Source organism: Tyto alba, unplaced genomic scaffold (genome assembly GCF_018691265.1).
Source record: "Tyto alba isolate M040663 unplaced genomic scaffold, T.alba_DEE_v4.0 Super-Scaffold_1000006, whole genome shotgun sequence".
Lineage (NCBI taxonomy): Eukaryota > Metazoa > Chordata > Aves > Strigiformes > Tytonidae > Tyto > Tyto alba.
The window spans coordinates 2717205-2740097 of record NW_024881272.1 but is presented as its reverse complement, the minus strand read 5'-3'; the positions used below and the strand labels follow the sequence as shown (position 1 = coordinate 2740097).

At 40.8% G+C, this 22893-nt stretch overlaps 1 protein-coding gene across 2 annotated transcripts in view; it reads left to right on the top strand.

Moving 5' to 3' along the window:
• Positions 1 to 22893, top strand: part of HMCN1 (hemicentin 1) — a 205091-nt gene that overhangs the window by 101024 nt on the left and 81174 nt on the right. For both annotated transcript variants that reach the window (XM_042805977.1, XM_042805972.1), the window contains exons 28-42: positions 592 to 739; positions 1232 to 1358; positions 2373 to 2527; positions 5145 to 5423; positions 6047 to 6328; positions 7380 to 7488; positions 8098 to 8267; positions 8486 to 8640; positions 9417 to 9540; positions 10869 to 10970; positions 13145 to 13321; positions 15784 to 15935; positions 16691 to 16814; positions 21817 to 21992; positions 22304 to 22400. In XM_042805977.1, coding sequence (XP_042661911.1) covers positions 592 to 739; positions 1232 to 1358; positions 2373 to 2527; positions 5145 to 5423; positions 6047 to 6328; positions 7380 to 7488; positions 8098 to 8267; positions 8486 to 8640; positions 9417 to 9540; positions 10869 to 10970; positions 13145 to 13321; positions 15784 to 15935; positions 16691 to 16814; positions 21817 to 21992; positions 22304 to 22400 — 2377 coding nt within the window. The remainder of the gene's footprint in view (positions 1 to 591; positions 740 to 1231; positions 1359 to 2372; positions 2528 to 5144; positions 5424 to 6046; positions 6329 to 7379; positions 7489 to 8097; positions 8268 to 8485; positions 8641 to 9416; positions 9541 to 10868; positions 10971 to 13144; positions 13322 to 15783; positions 15936 to 16690; positions 16815 to 21816; positions 21993 to 22303; positions 22401 to 22893) is intronic.

Below are 22893 nucleotides of genomic sequence, written 5' to 3'. Positions count from 1 at the left end.
TGAGTGCTTGGCATGAGAGCTCATTTAAAGTAAATACATCTACGTGCCTTTACGTTTAAACTGCACTGAGAACACCCACACAGAAAGCAAGCAAAATATGGCTAGTCTATTAGTTCAGCTGTTCAATAAGTCAAAAGTAAACTCTTTATTGTCAAAATTCCCCTAGGAATTAGCCGTAGCAGTCTTCCAGTATTGTAGATGCTTGAGTCCTTGCAGAGGGGACCAATAATGGTATTTTCTTTATTTTATAGATGGAGAAATGAGAACTCTTAGAGGTGATTTGAATACCTTAGGATTATCCTTGAGTCCTATGCTTTTACTTGTAGCTGATAAGTGATAATTTAAGTTGAGAGACCCCTTTGTGACTGACCATTACTGATGGACAAAGTTGCTTTTCCCACTCTCTCTGGTATTTTCAGCTACAAGTTGTATTTGAATGGATTGCAGAATTTGAGGAGATTAGTGCTGTAACTGAAAGGGGAAACACATTATTCTTAGACTAAAGCTACCATTTTCTTATAAAAATCCAGCTGTAATATTTGGCTGAGGTAACTTGGATCACATGAGGCTAATGTTTTGGGTTCTTTTAAGGTTGTGGAAAGCAGTACTCTCCAGATTTTGCACAATGGGAAGATATTGAAGCTCCTTAAAGCTGCTACTGATGATGCTGGACAATATTCATGCAAAGCCATAAATGTAGCAGGAAGTTCTGAGAAGCTGTTTAACCTAGATGTACTAGGTTAGTTCTATGTTTTGTTTTGTTTTTCTGTTTGTTTTATTTTTTTAAGATGGTGATTTGAAAAAACAGTTGCTATTTAAGAAGCCAATCATTTTCAACCCATAAATAGGTCTTTCCTCTCGCTGCCTGTTAAATATTGCCTGCCAAAGCACTTGTCATGATGGCTTTTGAATACTTAAAATTTGCCATTCTGTGTAGTAACACAGAAAAAATGCTGCTTTTCATTACCAGATTTTGGTCTTTGATACTTTGTTTTGTATCTTGGGTGTACAGCAGTCTAACACAGGAGTTGTTCTATGTACAGTTCCCCAACACAATTGTGGAAGTGCTTGTCATGGTAGAAATTATATGATCTAGCAGGAGTCACTTTGCAGTGAAAACTGAAGTGATTACAAGGGAATGATACTATCCACTACTGCATTTCTTCCAATTTCATAGCATACCTTTTCTGGTTAAATACCGGTTCTTTCTGTAATGTTTGTCTTGTTACAGTTCCACCAAGTATAATAGGTGCTGATGCCCCCAGTGAAATTGCAGTCATCCTCAACCAGGAAATCAGTCTGGAATGTAGAGCCAAAGGCCTCCCTTTTCCTGACATACACTGGTTCAAAGATGGCAAGTATGTATATTACAGCTTTTGTGATTTGTGTCTAGGTTATTCCTCCCTTAGAGGAATGGTTGTACCAGCAAGCTCTGCTTTTAACTGTTTAGTGTTAAGTTACTGTCATTGGATGTAATTTGTGGTGGTGTGATACAGTAAGTTCTTTAATCAAAAGTTAGCATCCTCCTTTTCTTTGTGAACTCTCCCATTACAGACACTGACACTTGCAGAGCGCATCTACAGTATTTGAAGCCAGACAGTGCTTGAACCAAGATAAACGTAGCCTGTTCTTTGAATTTATTCTAGAAGTTTATTCTGTCTGGATTACTTTAAACATATCATTAGTTAAAATACAGTGGTTTTGCTGGCATGATTTTTTCATTGGTAGTCAGTACCCACGTCAAACATTTTTCTACCTAGTGCCTTGTGCTGTTCTGAATGTGTTTTAAAACCTTTAATATATATATGTAGCATGCATGTTTCAGTTCTCCATCTCATCTTCCAGGAAAGTATACCAAGAGAAGAATTCCTGGCGGCTTAAATATTAGTTAAAAAACAAAATGGGCTGTAAATGTTTTTAAGTAGTGCTTGTGTTTGACAGTGTAGTTCCAAATAGACATTGGCTAGATACTTGGATACTCTGATGTGGCAGTTCCTTACTCTGGTATTTATATGCTGACACTTTCATCTGGTAAATGCAGACATTTTTGCTATCAGCAAAGGACTGTCATGACCTAAGTAATTAGACAAAGGAACGGAGATCAGGAGTAGGACTCTGGCTCTGATGCTGGCACCCTGGATGACCTAAGTACTTCCTAGTTTTTAGGAGAAACTAAATCAGAAAATAGTTAATTATAATAGTTTGTCACTTTATGGTGGTTCTTCAGATTAATGCTCTTGCTCTAGTGCTAAATGGTACTCTTTAATGATACAATTATACTATTAAAGGACCTCTTCTTATCACTGTCAGTTTAAATTAATGTTGAAAGGATGGGGTCAGAGTTCTGTGAAGCAAAATAATCTCTATTGCAGGCCCTTGTTTTTGGGTGATCCCAATGTTGAGCTTCTGGACAAAGATCAAGTTCTACACATAAAGAATGCTCGAAGGGTTGACAAAGGCCGTTATCAGTGCAGCGCCACCAACACTGCTGGCAAACAAGTTAAGGAGGTCAAACTGATCATCCACGGTGAGTTTATAGAATGCCTGATCCTGGAAGAGCCTTCAATTTCTCTCATAAGACTTCTTTTCCGAATGGAGATACTCAGACAAGTAAAAATTAAGGCTCTGATCCTGCAAATTTGTGTGTAAATATAACTTACCTGTTCACAAGGTGATCTTTTTGAGCATTTACATGTATCTAGCTAAGTATGGATGTGGTCTTTGCAAGCTTCGCCCTTAAGTGGTTTTTCTTCACTTTTTATTAGTTTCTAAGTGGTGAAAGCCAAAAATCTCAAAGGGCCTTCTCAAATTTTGCTATTAATCATTTTCAACTGAATTATTTTAGTATCACATTGACTTCATTAATTTTTTCCTCCATAAGACAGATCAGAATAATTAGAATACACTCATGTTCTTATTTTCCTTAGCCTATTGCTGGGATTAAGTTAAACCAGGAGTAAGCTAAAATTAATGCAAAAGTATAAAGTGCGAAAGCAGTAAGAATCAAACCCAAATAGTATTTGAAAAAATAATGTTCCAGATGATCTTCAGGTAGTGTGGTATGTCATCTTGCTTAAATTGATGTAAACTGAGGTCATTTTTAGTAAGAGAAGAAGCACTAGCGTGAGATAACAATGTTGCACTGTTATTTTTGTGAAGTTTATAGCACACTGAGTATACTTTTTTGTGTTTTTATGAGCTGTGCAGTCTTAGCAAAGACATGGAGAACAGACAATTCATGTGGTGAGTGTAGATAAATTTAATGTGAATTAGGAGATTATAAATTGGGAGAAAAGGAGGGAAAAGATTAATTGAAGAAAGAAGTAGCTTTTGAAGGAAGACTTCGAAGCAGACAAGAGGGAAGAGTTTTTCAATTTGAAAGACAAAGAATGTGTGAAAGCCCAGTCAGACCTGGAAACAGAGAGCACACTGCTAGCAGAAATTAGGGGGAAACAAGTGCAGGAATTGATAGGTGGCATAACATTCTTCTACTCTTTGCACTCTGGGCACGAATTTGAGTCCGTGAGCCTTTAAGCTAATGAGTCCTCATTTGCTATGGATTTGCTTCTGAGGACTGTGTCTTTCATTCTGATATCTGTGAACTTACTATACATTATTTCCCTCGTCTGGGACGTTTCTGAAGCATGGAGAAACCACATGCACAGAAATACGCCTGTACACCAGGCACAGTGAAGTCTTTTTTCCGTCGGGAACAAAGAAAATGCTGTGAGGACTTGCAGGTGATTGTGGCTGTTGTGAGATTAGAGGAATAAAAAAAACCCCACACAAATAAAATCCTCGCAGATGAGTAGACCTTACTTCAGTCTCTTCAGAAGAGAGAGGTGGATTTCTGACAGTAGAACGGAATATCTCTTTGCTTTTAAATTTCTTATTAATTCTGGCTGGACAGACAGGAGTCCAAGGAGTAAGTGAGAAACCTAGATGATAATTCTTTCTAGTTCTTGCTTTGCTTTCGCTATTTAGCCCTACTTTTAGTTTTGGTATTTTCCCAAAACACCATGTTAAAACCGTTCCCCATCTCTGTGAATGAAAGCATTTGCTGATAGAGAAGTTAATTTGCCTTTGAGCTGGGTGTGTTTCAGCATATTTTGTAGGTTTGTGGGTTTTTTGCACGCAAATTATTTAATTAGGAAAGTATTTCATCATGGTTTGATAATCTACAAGACCCATCTTATAAGTGTAGATCCATTCACTGGCACTTGGCTTTACATTTCTCCAGTGGCATTTTAAATGAATACTCCGTGGAAGTTAGTTGAAGTCTAGGATATACTGAGCATGTTTGGCAGCAGAGGAGTTAATGTGTCTGCCAGATGTGTCTGGTACTTTCAGCAGTCATAAATTTAGTTGTTGCCAATTGCACTGTGTTTTTATTACTTCTACGGAGATTTACGAACTCTTTATATTGGCTGATTTACACGAGAGCTTGTTCGCTCGAAAAATTTGAGTAGTGCTGCCTAGCGAGCAAGGGAAATGACTATGGGCCAAAAGTTTCAAAAATAGGAACATAAAGCTAGACTGTTAAGCTCATATTTAGTCTCAAAGTGAGTGACTTCATCTTCAGAAGTTTTGAGTTCTGAGCATTTCCCACTCCAGCCGCAGAGGCTCTTGGATGTAGTTGGTATTTTAGACAGCAGGTCTCTGTTCCTTGTTGAGAGGATGCACCTCCCAGGGTATCCAGGGATTGCTCTTCCTTTACCCCTCAGAGGGCAGGGAAGGGGCAGGGCCATGCCCAGATGCATCGCAGGACGCATGGAGGCCCAGCTGGCCCAACTTGTTGGAGCCTAGGAGGTAAAATGTTTCCAGGTGCCTCTAGTGGGGCAGCAATGCTTTGCAGTTCCCCTTGCTATGGCACTTGTTTCTTAAGTATATGCTGGCCCTTTAGTGTCAGATTCCATTTATGTTATGTTCTCTTCATGCTTTCAACTCTGTGTGCTCCAGAGGGTTGTGCAGGCAACATATAACTCTGATGGAGAAAAACAAAAGACGGAAAACACCAAGAAGGGTTGGAAGTCTGATGAATCTGAAATCTTCTATTCTTACAGCGTTCTAATGTTTAGTTTATTTAAATCTGCACAGACTTGTAGACTAAAGTTTTTATATTGTTGTTTTGTCTTTTGAAATAGTCCCTCCTAGTATTAAAGGAGGAAATACTACAACAGAGGTGTCAGTGCTCCTTAACAATCTTATAAATTTGGAATGTGAAACCAAGGGAATCCCTGTTCCTACCATTACATGGTACAAAGATGGACGACCGATAATTTCCAGCCCCCAAGCTCTGTATATGGATAGAGGGCAATTCCTGCAGATACCTCGGGCCAAAGTGTCAGATTCTGCAAAGTACACTTGCCACGTGACCAGTGCTGCTGGAACTGCTGAGAAGATATATGACGTGGATGTCTATGGTAAGTGAGAGTTTATTGAATTTGGTTACTTGCTTACTTGCTGTGTTACAGGAAGTGCATTTTTTGGAAGCTTTTCTGCCTTCGTAATGTCGGCAGCCTTTGCAGGCCTGTCAAGGGTGAGCAGCAGTCAGTGGTTGTGTTTGAAGGCTGGCCTGTGTTAGCAAGACCACGTGGAGGGAGGTTTACACTCCATGCTTATGTGACTCAAAAACCTCTTGACCTCAGGGTCTTGATACCATGCTTTAGTGAAGTACCAAAACTATTTCTTCTCCGTGTATCCTTTCCCTTTCTCACATGTGCATGCTGAACAGCACGTCTCTGAAATACCCACTCTCTGTGGGATCTATAACGTACTGTTTCAAGACTTTCAGATTTAGTTCTTCCATCTCAAAGCCCTGCAGAGCCTTTGTATTATACAGCTGGTCAATACCGAAGTGCATCATTTGACTTGTGTGTTTCCCCTTTGTCTTGGCTTGTCCCGGCAGCAGATTCTCACATGAAATTGTGCCTGACATAATGGCGTATAGAGCCAAAGTGGGTGGGGAGGAACTAACCCATTTGTTCTTAATACATTTTCTGGCTACAGAATCAATCGCTTACAATATATTTTTTCCTTTCTACAGTTCCTCCAGTAATCGAGGGCAATGCTGACGCAGCCCAGAACAGGCAGGTGGTTGTTGGCAATTCACTGACACTAGAGTGTAAAGCTGCTGGCAACCCTCCGCCTCTCCTTACCTGGTTAAAAGATGGTGTGCCTGTGAAAGCAAGCGACAACCTCCGCGTTGTATCTGGTGGGAAGAAGCTGGAGATTCTGAATGCTGTTGAGGCTGACCAGGGCCAGTATTTGTGTGTGGCCACAAGCATAGCTGGAGAACAAGAAATCAAATATGAAGTTGAAATCTTAGGTGTGCGAGCAACAGAACTACTGATTTATCAGATTTCCATACACCTAGCAGAGCATGCTTTTATTTCTGTTGGTATTGTTATATGAAAGAACACTCAGTTAAGATACATACTTAGTTAAACCTGGGCACTGCTTACTTTTTCTTTCCAGGGTTATGTGACAGCTTGAAGACTCTTACTTTCAGGTTAGTTCTTGAAGAGTTTTTGTACATGTGGTAGGTAGATACTATTCTCAGGAACCTCTAAAATTATTCTAACCTGCCTTTCTAGAAGAAAATCATTGATATGAAAGGAATCCATTAAAAAATATCACAGAGTAGTTGCCTCTGGGGTAAGAACACCTTTCTCTGAATTTGAGCAGTGTTGTCCAAATTTTGAACCATCATAAAGATTTTTTCTTCTTTTTTGATTGAATCCTTCACCATGGTCTGCATCTCATCAGTCCCTTCTGAATGTCTCTAGGTAAATGAATTACACAAATGTTAGTCACATTCTTCTGACATGGAAGGGTTTGTTTAAGGACTTTAAAGGCTTGATTTTTTTAGGCTTGGAACTGCGGTGTTGAGAAGCATTGCATGCTATTGCATGCATTGTGCCGCTCCAGGTGTCTCTCACTGGCCTTTGCCAGGCAATGAAGGAGCTGGGAGGAGCTGCGTGGCAGTGCTTCCTCCCCAGCCCACCCAGTCCTGCCAGAGAATGAGACAAGGTGAAGATGAACTGGAAGAGGCTCTTCTGCACTTTGGTTTTCTCCTCCTGCTGACAGAAGGTGCTAAAAGTCCCCATCCCCTGCCTCGTTCACAGGGTTGTTCAGACAGAAACCGGAGGAAGCAAGAAACAGTTAAAAAGCATTAAAAGATTGATTTGAAGCTACAAAATAACATTGTGTAGATGGTTCCCTTGAAAAAGGAACAGTGGTTCGTAATGAACTACCTATCAGTGCGTGTCCCACAGTGAGATGGATGTCAAGATGATTTGATTTTAGCATTGCTAATTGAGGTAGACTTTTATGGTATTTCTGTTGCTTAAATGTTGGTGGATTTTTCTCTCTTACAGTCCCACCGTTTGTGGAAGGTGGAGATGAGCTCTTGGACTACATTGTGATTCTCCATAGCCCTTTGGAGTTGGACTGTTCAGCAACAGGAACACCATCACCAACTATCACGTAAGGGGATTGGTGTGACCGTAGAAAGAAAAATAAAAATCTGCTGGTTGATTAGGTGAACTTGGAGGTAGTCTTTATGAAGTGCCGGTGTTACTTAGCAGTGGTTAATGTGTGGAGGACAAACTCCTGGTTCCACTGAAGACAGTGTCAGGCACACACAGGGCAGGATCAGGATTTTATTTTAAAGTAGTGTGGTATGTTGTGCCAATATGCATGTCCTGGAAATTAGGATAGATAACAAGAGCTGCCAAAACTCTTGTCCCCTTGCTAATGCAACCATGCATTTTTCATCTGTCACCAGTGATTGCTTTTGCTTTGGAGATTTCTGTCACCAGTGATTGCTTTTGCTTTGGAGATTTCTGTCAGCCTCTGGAGGCATCTTCCTTTACTACTGTTTCCCAGCTGTCAACCTTTCCAACTTCTTTAGTGCCTGTTCCCCTATACTCCCGTATCTTAATAAGCCATTTCAGTCTGTGCTGCTCAGAAAAACATAGTGGCTGACATCTCCAAACCTTCCTAGAAATTCTGTTTAATGAAATCGTGCATATTTTAGGAGTGTTGTTGATCTTACTTTCATAGAGATCTGAGATTGTACTTTCTTTTTGGTAGGTGGTTGAAAGATGGTGAACCAGTTGAAGAGGGAACTGGACATAAGATCTTCTTAAATGGACAAAAGCTTCTCATCTCGCGAGCTCAAGTGTCAGACACTGGCCGGTATAAATGTGTGGCTGCAAATAAGGCAGGAGAACATGAAAGGGAATTTGATGTTACCGTGCATGGTAGGTTACTCAAGGGGTGTGGGGGGGAAGTAGCAGACTGCATTTATTTTAAAATGCTGGCAAGAAGGTGTCATATTTGTGTTAGTGGGTTAAGAAAATGGACATGAGGGTTGATGAAATGGAAGTAGAGCTGCTCTTACCTGTGGGATATTTCTTCTATATATTTAAATGTATATGTTCAAATGATACTTTGTTTTTGTTTCTGGTGCTTTTTGCAGTTCCTCCAACCATCAAATCAGCCGGGACTCCCGAGCGAGCTGTTGTGATACACAAGCCTGTGACGCTGCAGTGCATAGCCAGCGGCATTCCCAGCCCTTCCATAACTTGGTTAAAAGATGGTCAACCTGTAAACACAGCCAGAGGAAATATAAGAGTAAGCACTACTGTTTTATGGGATCCAAACCATGAAGGATAGTTACAGTAAATTATACATGTTAGTGCTGCTTTTCCTTTTGCTTCCTTCATGCTGTGATATAAAGATCCACCCTGGAGAGCGATGGGTTTTTTACCTGAATAGGACAGTATCTCAGACTGAATAGCAGTGTTTAGTAGACCAAACCCTATTAGGCACCTCCATATCAAAAGGGTCCATGCCTGTAAATTCAGCATCTGGCTCTTTCAGTTTTACTTGAACCTTCAAGGTTTGTCTGCCAGTTATGGGGTGGCTCTACCCACTTCTCACTGTGAGGCAGGATTAGATGAGTTTTTCAATAAGCACTGCCATTGCAGCACCTGCCTATATGTTCCCTTCTCACTGCGGGGTCCTGACTTCCAACGGACAGCCCTTCCCCGTGCTTGCATGCTCCAGGGGGTTGCGTGCTTCTAATGGCTTTGATTTACTTTGGGCTGGAGCAGTTTTTGACATCTTGCCAGCGGCAGCTCTCTCTGCCTGCAGCCTCCTCTTCACTTTGCTTGCCTGCCCCTCTGTCATCTAGGTCTCCTTACAGCTGTCCAGCTAATAATCCTGATGTCCCAGGAACACTGAAGTCTCTGAACTACCGAGACACCTCTTGCATGAATATTAGCCCCAGGTTAGAAGAAAGATGAGACTGGCTGTATTCAGCATATACGTCTGCTTTGCCATTACGCTTAGTGGCACTGCCTGGGATAGTTGTGTAAAGTGGTTCCCTGCTCTCTGTTTTGGTACAGCTGGAGTCTTCAGGCCGTATTCTGCAAGTTGTCAAGGCCCTGCTGGAAGATGCTGGCCGATACACTTGTGTGGCAACAAATGCTGCAGGAGAAGCCCAACAGCACATTCGGCTTCATGTGCATGGTAATGTTTCTGCCTCTAGTTAGAAGCTAAACACGGCTGTTTTCAGGCAGCTTTTTTACATCTGTATCCCTTTCTCTTTTAAGCTCTAGCATTTTTGTTGTCTCTGCACATCTGTCTTTCAGTTTTCTTTCGTTGTCCCACTCCATTAGTAAGAATTCAGGGTAAAAGCTGTCTGTTTTGGGATTTAGCCTCTCATGTGGTACTGAGGGCCACAGAAATGAATGCCTTTCCAGTTAACTCTTTTGTTCAGAGGTATCCCAGGAAGCCAAATGCATCGCCACTAACCCACCACTCAGAAGGTTACTCTGAGTGTTTCTGAATCAAGATATGAGGTACACTGTTGGGATTATTAATTTGATGCAAGTCTTCTGAGGATAACGGCATTCCCCGTGACTTTGAAATGGGGAAATTTTACAGGAATGACTTCTCTGAGAAGGAAACATTCTTTTATGAGGGGATTTTTCCAACTATTTAAAAGGAGTTTTATTTTGCAGCTAAAAACAGTATAAAAGGAATCAGGCAAACTTCAGAAACTGTTTGTTTGCATGTGAATTTAATAAACGCTCTCACCATGATTTATATATATTTGCCTCAGAAGTGGTCACGAAGTATTGTGCATTCTTGATGTGACCAAAGGATACAGGAGGTACGGGAATGGACTGTGGCAAAATGCTCATGATGAGTATGATTATGTTGACTTTTATTGTCAAACCAAGTCAGTAATGCTAAACTGAAATGAAGTGAAATTGCGATATCCCCATGGATGAGACTCTAGAAAGAGAAACCACATTCATCTTGTGTTGCGATAATTGCATCATAGTTAACTGTAGTGTCAGTCACATGCTCGCAATACCTTTTTTGCTCTCAGTGTTCATGTTCAAAGTGTCATAATCTGGTGTTTCTGTCATGTTGCAAACTTATAAAATTTAGCAAGGTGAAGAGTCTTGCTTTGTTAAAGCCATGTCCAACATTCAGTTTAATAATACTGGTTCAAATGAGATAAGCTTGCCACGTTAGAAGGATTACTGCTCTGTGTTGTGGACCCATTTCCTGCAAGTCCATTTTAAGTGCCATTTCTCCTGAAAAAATAAAAAAGTAATAAAAATAATATTTTATTCCTCTTAACACTAATGAAGTTATATTATTAGAGAGTATTCCCATTTCAAAGACGAGCGTTCTTGAGAAATTCTTCCATCATCCAGCAGTTAGTTAAAGCTTATGCAATTCATTGCCCAGAGTTTCTCAGAGGGCAGATTACTTTGTGATTGGATGTTTTGCTAGCTGGGTGGCTGAATTAATGAAAACCTGATGCCTTTGTCTTTTCCCAGAACCACCCAGTCTGGAAGATGCAGGGAAAATGTTAAATGAAACAGTGGTGGTGAATAATCCAATCCATCTTGAATGCAGGGTGTCTGGAAACCCTCTGCCAGGTACATACATGCACCTTGGAGAACATAAAGCAGATCTGATGAAAGGTTTTCACTTTTACATGTCTTTTGAAAGTAATGGATATTCTGAATGTGAAGTTAATTCTGGTTTTGTTTTGTTTGTTTTAACTCGCTAGAAACTATTAAATGCTGTATATAATGGGAAATGTCGGTATATCAACTGACATGAAGTATTGAGGAATTCTGTAAACCAAACCATCTTTATTTAAATGAGTGAAAAACACAAGGATAATCAACTACATTGCATCTACAGTGATGCCCTGTCCCTAGACAAGGGTACTGTGAGTCTTCTGCTAAATCAGCTTTAAACACCTTTGCTCTTTTCCGCTCGGAGGTCAATGTTTTATAGTGTAGGGCAGACTTAAAACAATACTTTCTGTCAAATGTGACCATGTCTAGGACCTTATCTAAAGCCTATTGAAATTAATAGGAGGCTCTTTGTTTGGTCTGGGCCCTTTGCCTGTGAAAACGAGTAGGTTTTTTGTGTGTACAGTTCTTTCTGTGGCTTTCCCCAGTGATAAATTATACTAATGAATTTGTGGGTTCTCCGTATATTCTGAGCTTTGAATACTAGGCTGTGTATATCTGTTTTATTTTCCTCACATTTTGTGGAATTACATTTTTTTTTTTCCTTCCCCTTTTTAAGGCAAGTTTCCCATAGAAATCATAGACATTTGCCCAAGCAAGAGCTGAAGGAATTTTGGCTCCTGTTTAGACTAATGGAAATTTTGAATTGTTTCTGAACTGAGAAAAATCTAAAGCAATCTGGATTTTAGTTACTTCATTGCTGGGATTCTTTCACTGCTAGGATTTTTGTATTAGGTCTTTTTTTTACAGTTAATCTTCTTTTGTTGTTCTTGCTGACGTGCAGATTAAAAATTTTTTTTCCTCCTTTTTTCTAATGTGTGTATTTTGTTCCCACCTTCTTCTGATGGGATATAAAGTCAATGTGTTAACATGAGAATAATTTTCTGCATTAAATATTGTACAGCAAAACTTGATGAATAGTGAATATAATATTGCATATGTAGTATAGCAATTTATTCTTGTGCTGATGATAGTCCCATTTTCAGAGGAAAGGTGCCACTAAATTTCAGATGAGCATCCAGGTTCACGTTCTCTACATTGTTAAGAACTAATTCTCAGCAAAATACTATTTTATAGTACAATTTATACCTATATAAAACAAAATTTGAAATTATTGGAGGAATATGTAAAATTTTATTAAAAATCAAGTACTTAATATCCATTTTTTTCTCATCAAATTGTCAGTTATTTTAGAGCAAACAATTAAAGTGATGGAGTTGTCATTTATACAATAAAAACAGTTTAGTCACCTCTTCTGTGTATGATGTGATGCTACATACTAATACCAAGACACGACAGTAGCTAAGAAAAGTGATAGCACAACATCACACTGAAAAAGAAAGAAGCTTGCATACAGTCTTGTTCATCAGTCAGGTCACATTATTTCTTGAATGTCTGTCTGTCACAGACCACTTGTGTGCTATGGGAAATTACTCATTAAATAGCAGTTTCATCTAACTGAATAGTGAAGTGATGCCATTATAGCATTAGGTACACATTCTGTTGATGGAGGCTGCCATCTTTTGGCTGAGATGCAAAAAAGTCCTCGGATTTTGTTGATAGAAAACTTTGTTTCGGAGTTTTCTGGGCTTTATTTTCAGTCTTTCAGTCCGCAAGTTGAACCTTGATTTGATTACATTTTGTTTCTGTAAACTTTCCCAGGTGGTTCAGTTTAATGCAGCAATACTTTAGGTGAAAAAATCATATTATTACATATTGTTAAACAGCTGCTGTTGACCCTGGTATGAGATAAGCAAATCCTCTGTGCTTTGTGTGATAATTTTTCACCTTCAGAATGTTTTTTCATAAATACATGGTGCACATGGATGATAGTGTCAAGTTCACTATTGAATTCTATAGGCCTAGTCAGTATTTTGCACAAATTTTCTAGTTAATTTTGATTGTTACTAATTTTATTGTTATTAATTATGACTAATATTGTTACTGGTTTGTGAACGTTGTTGTTACGTGTCTGAGAACTTAGATGGAGAGTTTGAAGGCTGTTTGGTCCCACTGTTGGAAATGGGGGTATTTTTGGCAACTTTGCCATCTGTCCTTTCCTTACGCAGCTATCACATGGTACAAAGACAACCGTCCACTTGCCGGTGCTGCAAGCGCCACTTTCCTGAACAGAGGGCAGGTTCTGCAGATTGAGGGTGCTCAGATCTCTGACACTGGCATTTACAAGTGTGTGGCTGTCAACACAGCGGGCACAGCTGAGTTGTTTTACAGTCTTCAGGTTCATGGTGAGTATTGTAAAACCTACAAAACCCACGCGCACGCGCCTCTCAAGTTTCAGGTCTGCTTAGCAGCCTTGCCATCGCTCGTCACACCGTTGCACTGCAGGAGATATGACAGGGGAGAGGGGGAAGAGAATTCACCCTTCTGTTTCTCAATGACTTTAGAATACACGTTTTGAATTAGGAAAACGTGGTAAAGGAAGTCAGATCTAGGAAGAATGAGCAGACCCACCAGATTTGTGGAAGAGGTATTTGTGTTATCACTTCAGCAATTTGGAAAGCCTTGCAGTTGCTGGGTTTTGCTGTAGATAACTTTAAAGCGTACAGTGGATAAAGGAGGGACACAGATCAAATACTCCGTCATAGTCCAAGAGTTTTAAGTAAAAATGTACTGAATCTAATAAGATGAAGTGGAAGTGTGGGTGTTTGCAGACATGAGACACCTGATTAAAAGCCCAAGTGGAGCTTTCCCACTGATTTCGGTGGCTTTTGGATGGGGCTGTAATCCAAATTCTTATCTTTGATACATGCATATCAAGTTTTCTGTGGGAGTCTTCCATGAAAAACTGTGGCCCAAATTTGGCACAGTGTTCCCAGCTGAGATGCACACAGAGTATGTAGTTCTTATTAATGTTAATTAACAAATAATGAGTTGGGCAGTAAATTTCCATGGAATTAATGACTATCGTGGGGAAAAACTGACGGCTCAAGACACGGCCAGAGGCAGTTAACCCCACCCAGTGATTAATTCCCAGGAAATATTTAGAGCCAAGGTTATTATTTCGGTTAAACCGAAAAACGAAAAATAACTTCGAAGTATATGTGTGTCTTTTTATGGGTGGTGGAATTTCAGCAGCTATGTGTGGAGTTTTCTAGGGAACTAACACTTTCTGACTTACACACATAGAATGGCTTTCCCTTCCAGAACAGAATATAGGCAGTTGCAGCCAGAATTAATTGCATCAAAGGAAGCTGAAACACTTATCCATGAACCTACTTAATTCAGCTTGTGTTGTGCCAGGCTTACAATAAAGTGCTTTTTGGATTTCTTGTGAACAAGTTTATCATCCAGTTTACTTAGAGTTTATGAATTTGAGAAGAGAAAACTTGAGAGTTTTTCCCCTCTTGATAGTGGAAGCAAGAATCACTACTTAATGGGGAACAGACTCTGAAGTGCCAAGTACAAAAAGTTATTCTGCATTTACTGAAAGCTGGCTGTGGACTTCCGTATGGCAGTTGGCACTGTGAATGAGCACCTGTTTTGGTCGATTATGGGTCATATTCAACAGCTTCTTTTGTTCATGATGTCGTGGGTGCAGTAGCTATGGTAGAAATTATCAGAGCACTTTTGCATTAAAAACAGTGCCTGATACTGCAGGCTTAAGATTAAGTGAAACTAGGCAGGCCTACTGAAGGAAGCAGTTGAATTCCAATTCAGCGTATTTGTATGATTTCCTTGTATTATTTTTTTCTACTCCTTTCCCACCACTATAACTTCTTTAGGCATTTGAGAACAATGGATGTTATTGCAGCGAAATAGGGGAACTGTGTGCATGTGTGTGGGGAAAAAAAGGTTAGAAAATTTACATTTGCTTTTTTCCTGCCATTTCTGCTATTACTGGAATTTATTTAAGAGTAGGTAGCCTGAGTTACAGGCTGTTAGAGGTTGCTGAATTTATTAATGAATCTTATTTTAAGTACAAAATTTATATGCAATTTTTTTCCTTACGTAGGATATGTATGAGTAGATCACAACATTCTTACCTCTTTCTTGGAGTGACTTCAAGTCTTAATTTTGGTACTGATGCTGACTGTAAACCTTTAATACCAAGTTATTAGTGGAAGGAGCAAATAAAGTGGTTTTGATTCTCCTGATAAATGAAACCTCTCCCTTTTTAAATACTTCTTGTCTCCCTTTTTAACATGGCTCTACAAAATTTGCAAGACGGTATCTCTGTAGTAAGTGTTTTGAGATGTTCCACTAAGATGTTTTTTATCATCAGACAGCAGATGTTACACAGTCTAATCTAGTAAATGTTCACATATGCTCTGCAAGGCTAATTTATTACTGCTTTATGCAGTTTATATGACAAACATTTCTTTAATCCCCACCATTCTTAATGCCATTCACAAGGCCTAAATGGAATATTATAGAAGTCTGAGGGAATATTTTCCGGTTTTATGCTGTGATTCCTGGGTTTCACAGCTGTCCTCCGGGCTGTGGGCCCAGTCCTGCCTACCTTGCTCACAGCAGTTTCATTGAAGTTATCTGACTGCTTAGGTGAGGAAAGATTTGGCAGAAAGCGAACAAATGACAAGAGTTCAGTAAGGAGTAACATGAGAAATCTTTTCAACAATGTAGTGCCTTGCAGGAAGAGAAATAATGTCCAAAAGTAAGCAGCACACTTAATTTCATTGTGATTAATACCGTCAGGTAGCTGTTTCAGCTTGGTTTCCTTTGTTTTCAGTCCCACCATCAATCTCTGGCAGCAGTGACATGGTGACAGTCGTGGTTAATAATTTAGTGCGACTGGAATGTGAAGCAAGAGGCATCCCTGCGCCTATTCTGACATGGCTAAAGGATGGTAGCCCTGTTTCCAGCTTCAGCAATGGACTCCAGGTGCTGGCATCAAATCCTGCTATCTGTGCTGTTTCCTGTTGTGGTAGGAGACTTTTAAACTGGTGCAGTTTCATGGAACAGAATAAGAGGTTTTTGGAATGAAAGTATAAGGCCTTTTGCTCTAGGTTATTGGTGCGAGTTTAGCTCCAGTAATTACTGTGTGAAGTGGAAAATATGGATATATTGAAATAAGGCGGTCCTTTCGACTGATTTCATACTGAGTAAGAGTTTGCATCAACAAATTTTTCACTTAGTTTCAAGAAGTAAGACCATATTCCTATGCTGAAGAGATTCATAGAGCTCAAGAACACGTAACATCTTACATAAAATAGGGATTCGGAAAAAAAGAAAGACCACTGATGTAAGGAGATATTTTGGAGTTAAAGGAGAGGTCTGGTTGCTTTTTGAAAGCTAATTCTATTATCTGAAAGGAGAGTGGGGAAATTTGTATACTCTGTGGACAGCTCTGGGCACAGACAGGAGGTGTGACGGGGTGTTTGAAGCTGGTAAGAGGGAAGGATGTGCAGATCCTGCGAAGACGTGCGAAGGCCAGGAGTTTGCTGTGGACTTGCACAAAGTGAGACAGCTGCAATCAAGAGAGAACACCAGAGTGCTGGGAAGAGGGTAGGGAACAGAAGGATGGTGGGAAGGAGTGGCAAAACAAGTATTTCATTTTGAAATGAAACCTAGTAGTTCTCTCTGCTTCTGTTTCACGTTGAGGCCTGTATTCTCAATGTGTTGTGTCTGTATTCCAGGTTCTGTCGGGGGGCCGAGTCTTGACACTGACTAGTGCTCAGATCAGTGACACAGGAAAATACACTTGTGTTGCAGTGAATGCTGCGGGCGAGAGCCAGAGGGATATCGATCTCAGAATTTACGGTGAGATTTTCTGACAAATCCCTCTACTTTTTTGGTCATGAAAGCTGTTGATGGAGTTTTAATTAAACATATTGTGCCCCAGACCTTTGCAACATTGAGGAAAGATTGTTCCAACCCATAATGAAAGGCAAAGTGATGAGATGTGTGCATGTGAGTAAATATACATACATACTTGTATGCATGCATGTATTAAAGTATGTATCTATATTCTTCTGTGTATCCTTGAAGAAATGTATGTACGACAGTGAATCTGTAAGTTTAATACACAAAGGCTCTTCTATAAATGATAGGAGAAATTATGTGTTTTTCTTTGTGTAAAAAACATGTAGATCCCACAGGCAAAAGGTATTAGTGGGGCCAGAGGTCAGCTGTCTTTATTGAACCCGAATGCGTCAATGGGAGTTTGCCATACAGCTCTCCAGTTTCTGTTCCATTTTCAAGACCTTGCTATGCCTGCATAAATGGTGGTGATGTTTTTAGTGCTAACAACAACACTGAATTGAGCCCAACCAGTCAATTCTGTCTCTTAAGAAGCAGGGAATGTATCTTTAGCTTTTGTACTTTGTCAATTTTCCAAATCATGTCAATAAGTTAATTGTGAAGTCTTATTGACTGAACTCAGATGAATTCATCTTTCCTTCTCACTTCTTGTAATTTGTATGAGCTTCGTCTGGATTTCCTGCGACTTGTATAAAATGCCTTTTCACGTTGCTTTCTGTCATGGTTTGAGCCTGGTCAGCAGCCAACCACCACGCAGCCACTCTCTCTCCCTTCTCTTCCAGCAATAAGAAGGGACAGATGAGCCAGGCTTAGGGTTAGAGATAGGACTGGGAAGGGGAAAAATCAGCCTTTATGGACATGAGCAAAAGGCAGACTCGTTAGGGGAAGGAAAAAACCCATACATTTATTACAGACACTAACAACATGTAACAGAGTAGGATAGTGAGAAGCATTGCCACATCTTGAGAACACCTTCCCCCCACCCCTCCCTTCTTCCCGGGCTCAGCTCTGCTCCCGATATCTCTACCTCCTCCCCCAGGGGCGCAGGGGCAGGGAATGGGGGGTGCAGTCAGTGCTGCCACTTCCTTCATCTTCGGTGAGGGGAGTGTCCAAAACTTGTTACCCCCTGCTCCATCGTGGTCCCCCTCTCACAGGAGACAGTCCTCCACAAACTTTCTCCAGCATGAGTCCCTCCCATGGGCCGCAGCATTCCCCACACTGCTCCGTCATGGGTCACTAACTTCCTCCGACTGGATTCCCTCCCACGGCTGCAGCCCTTCCCGAGCTGCTCTGGCGTGGGACACCCCCGCACGCTGCAATCCTCCCAGCACTGAATTACAGCAGCGGGGCTGCCTTTTCCCACAAGACCCCGCCTTCTTCGGGCACAGAACCTTGATTATCCGTGCGAAACAAAACACAGGCCATAAATCAATGTCTGCTCCACCATAGATCTTCATGGGATACAGGGGGGTCTCTGCTCTGGCACACCTCCCCCCTCCTTTCTTCCTCCGTTCCTCCACTGACCTTGGTGTTCATGCAGCTGCAGCAACTCCTCCTCACAAACCCCACTGCACGTCACCACGTCCCTTCTTAAATACGTTATCGCAGAGGTGCAGCTGATTGACTTGGTTTCCAAACAGAAGTGGGGCTGGCTTGGAGCTGGGGGAGCTTCGAGAAGCTTCTCACAGGGGGATGCCCCTATAGCCCCCTCCCCTGCCACCAAAATAACCCCACCACTCATTCAACCCAGGACGCTTTCTTATTGATCATTGGTGATGTACAGATAGCAAAGCGTGTGGCATACTGCCGGGAGGAATGCCAGGGACTTTGACTGTAACAAGTTTTATGTTTCCCTGGACAGCTCAGTGATTTTGTACACCAGTGAAATGAGGATGAACAATGATCTGCCATTAGTTTTAGAAATCTTATGGTACCAGATGTGGAGAGAGGGTTTTGGAATTGAAGAACCTTTGCTTCTGCTTTCAGTGGGTCAGTGGGGAGAGAACTGTTTTGGGTCTGCCAGTCTCTAGCTTTATGGCAACAGTAAGCAGAAGTCTGGAAAATCTTGCAAGAGAAGTTAGAGGTTTGGATGTCTTCTAAGGGGAATAGGGACAGCTGGCCAGGTTATTTGGTTTTGAGTTTGGATTTCATAATTGACTTCCTTGTAAACACACTGTGGTTAGGATACTCGTGACTTGAGTCATGGCTACTTTTGCATCTGCAAGGGGCAGTACAGAAAGTCAGGACACTGGCATGGCAAGCAAGCTCAAGGTTAATATAGACTGGAATGTTTTATGCCTACAGCAAGGCACATCAAATTCCCTTTTGGAGTTTGAGGACAGGTGTTTTATGTATATGTAACCATGAAACTGGCATGGATATATTTATTGTTTCTCTTTTCTGTTCTGGAACCTCTGTCCATTTTAGCTAGATGAAATTTAAAAAGTTAGAACTTGGGTATGTTTAAAGTTACTATTGTGTTAGAAGCTGGCTGGGGTTGAGCTCAGCTGCAGGGCCATCTTGAGTGAGGCTGTCACCAAAGAGCAATATTACTCTTAAGACTTGACTCATATAGGTAATCAAATTAAGAAGTCACAGGAGGAGAATAATTTGGAGTGCAGTTGGAGCTGAGATGGTTTGAAATGTGTAGTGTGCTGTGCCAGTCTAAGAGTTGGAACAATCTGGGTATCATAATTACCATGTGCATCGTTAGATTAATTTTAAACCCTGTCCCTTCAGAAAGAAATGCTTTAGTGTCTGTCTCTGTTTCATAAACTCAGTTTCCTTTTGAATGCATTTCAATTCATTTAGCTGAGAGGAGAAGTAATTGGTGGAAAAGTATTTGGAAATAAATTTGCTTTCTGCAGTAATGGATCAGCTTCCAATTTTCAGTTCCACAACACTCGTAAAGAATCTGGGCCTTTGTGAGTACTACAAAGAAAGCAAGATAAACAGATTTTTTTGTTTTTTTTTCAGTTACTATATTTCTTATCCACAGAAACCAGACTTTTAAAATAACTAAGTTATTTTCAAACTGTGAAATCAACTGCTCTGCTTAGTACTTCCTGTGCACGAAAAACAAAGCTTTATTATTTATGTTATTTTCCAGGACATCTTGAGATTTGTATTGCTGGTTTTCTGAGTACCACTTGGGGACATTTTATAATCTCATGTGTGCTAAGTAATTCAGTATCTTTTTGTTCAGAGAAAAGCCCCGCATATTTCTCACAGAAAGTCCCACTGCTTCCCTTCTTACCCCAATATTTTGTGCAATCAGCCATGGAGTTTCTGGAGTAATGGATTACAAAACTAAAAAGCAAAGGAAATGCCACAGTAAAGGTTCTTATATTTGGCCTTGGTCAACTTTTTTGGGCAAAGGTGAACAGCCTTAGAACACAGCAGGGCAAAAATCCCACGGGATACGTGTAACCAGGCAAAGTAATTATTGCTAGGAGAGTTTTAATTTTGTAAATCTTCTAATTGCAGATGCAATGTGGCATTAATATCAAGAGATTACAATGAACATGCTTTATGTTTTTAAATTGCAAGGAAGGAAAGGAAATACCTGTGGGCTGTTTTAAGGATTTAAGAACATATATGCCATTAAAGGCACGAACAGGAATTCTCTTCTGCATCGTGCTTGAGCAGCCCAGTGGAAGCACTTCTGCTGTCTGCAGTTTGCTGTGGTCGCCTGAGCTGGTGATGCAGGCAAAGGGACCTGACACGCCGTGGCGTGCGCCACAAGCGCCTCCAAGTGCTGTCCCACGGGCTCTGGGCTGGCAGGGAGCTGGTGGTGAGCAGCGGGAGAGCCCACACCGCTGTCGGGCTGCGTCTGACACCAAGACGCTTTAAAATGTGGCAGTGATCTGTCAGCAGCTCAAAGCCACCTGAGGAGTCTCGGGCAACTGCCTCTGACCGATGGTGCGGTGTGCCGTTACCAAGGGGCATTCAGTTCAGCCGTGAATACCGACACAGAGCAGTAGATGGCAAACAGTTTTGCGTCTTTAATCTTTTCGTTTAAGCTCATCCTGTCAATCTGATATTTCCTCCGTGTTCATTTAGACTCCAGCCATGAGCACCTTCCCTATGGAGAATTGCTGACTTGCTGTGTTCCAAGGTTTAGTTCTCGGTTGCTTTGTTGTTCTGACTGTGGAAATGCAAATGCTTTTCAAAATGGCGGGGAAAGGTGTTTTCTTAAATCTTGACACTGCTCAAGAGCAACTAACAGGCTTCAATTTAAATGTCCAGAAGCCTTTTTTCTTTTCTTCTACACAGAAAACTTTCATTCCAAAAGCCGATTTTTCTACCCTATAATTCGGAAATAATAGCGTAATAACGAGGTTATCACTGAAACTGTAGTACGAATCTAAACATAGTGCTCATTGCCAACAATTGCAATAATTAGCTAGCAGATACCATGCAAAACAGACAGACAATAAAGTAATTGTAGCTTATGACCTAAGCCATTAACCCATTCACTTCGCTGCAATCATGCACGTTCTCATTCTGTCTTCTGTAGTTTGCCATCTCTGGACAAAATTCTTATTAAAGTCAGAGTTCTCCTTAAAGCCAAACATCCATCTTGGCACTGTCCAGAACAGTTTCAGACATTTTCAGCTTCTGAGTCTGATTATGATCTCGTGAGCCTTTTCACTCATCAACTCTTTTTCTTTCTAGCAGGAAGGTACTTCCCTGTTCTTTATATACTGGTGATTTTCCTTTCTAGCTACATTTCAAGTATTTTTTTGCTAGTCTTGGCTTGTCTGTATGGTTTTTCTGGAGCTGGTGTCTCACTAGCATATATCCTGTGTAGAGGATATTCTGTACGTAACAAAAATTATTCTGAGGCTTTTTGTTATATGAAGGGGACTTAAGTTGTGTGTTGGAAAGGTAGACACCGTCACTTTATTTTTGTGAAATGAAGACTGTTAACTCCACTGTCTGTTTACTCTTGGAAAGTCTGCAATGCCCAAAGGTCCTTTGTTTTGATTTATTGCTGTAGTTCCACCAAACATCATGGGAGAGGAACAAAACGTCTCCGTGCTCATCAGCCAAGCAGTGGAGCTGCTCTGCCAGAGCAATGCTGTTCCCCCGCCCGTGCTGACGTGGCTCAAAGACGGGCGACCCTTGCTGAAGAAGCCAGGCCTCAGCATCTCTGAAGATGGAAGCGTGCTGAAGGTAAACCGGGCAGTCGGGCTCCGGTGGCGAGTGCTTTCTGGGGAGTTAGACCCACCGTGGAGGCAGCAGGTGCCCATTAGGGATTGGGTAGCGTTAGGCCCTCTGGTGCAATAGAGAGTAGCGGGTGAGCGGTGAGGGAGGTCACAGACACCTGGACACTGGTGTACAGATTTTTTGGGAGTAATACTGTGTTATTAATATTGAGGGAGACAGATGTAAAAACAAATGCTGAAACCTGAGCAACCTCTCCCTGCAAGCTTCATGTATAACAATGTAAGAAGAAGAAAACCAGGTTTTCATTTTCTTCCTAGATTGAAGGAGCTCAAGTACAGGACACTGGCCGTTACACTTGTGAAGCGACAAACGTTGCTGGGAAAACTGAAAAGAACTATAATGTCAATATCTGGGGTAAGATTTATTAAGCTTATTCCAGGAACAGGAACAGACCTCAGAGTGAAATTATGATGCGAGACACTAAAATACTCTGTAGTTCATAAACACTTAATTGCGGAGGTTCATGCAGAGAGATGTTATTATATTTGCTGTAGTTTAAGAGTCTTAAGAAATTGCACACATTTTTCAAATTGCTTTGGTTTGGTTCTAAATTAATACCAGCTACTTTGTAGGCCTTTGTGAGGCTGAGTTTGCATGCATGATAGTAGTTTAGAGCTATAACTAACTGCTTTTGTATCTGTAGTTCCTATTTGTGCACTCTAATGCATTTTACAGTAACTTACCAACTTTCCTTTTTTTTTAAGCATGGAAATTCAGATAATAAAAGCTGGTTTACCTAGCTTTATTTGCTCTGCAAAGTTATCAGCGCTGAATCATAAAAATAACTTTAGTAAAATTTTTCTCTGGCTAGGTGATGAACGTGGCTTAGGACACTTGTTTTAATAAG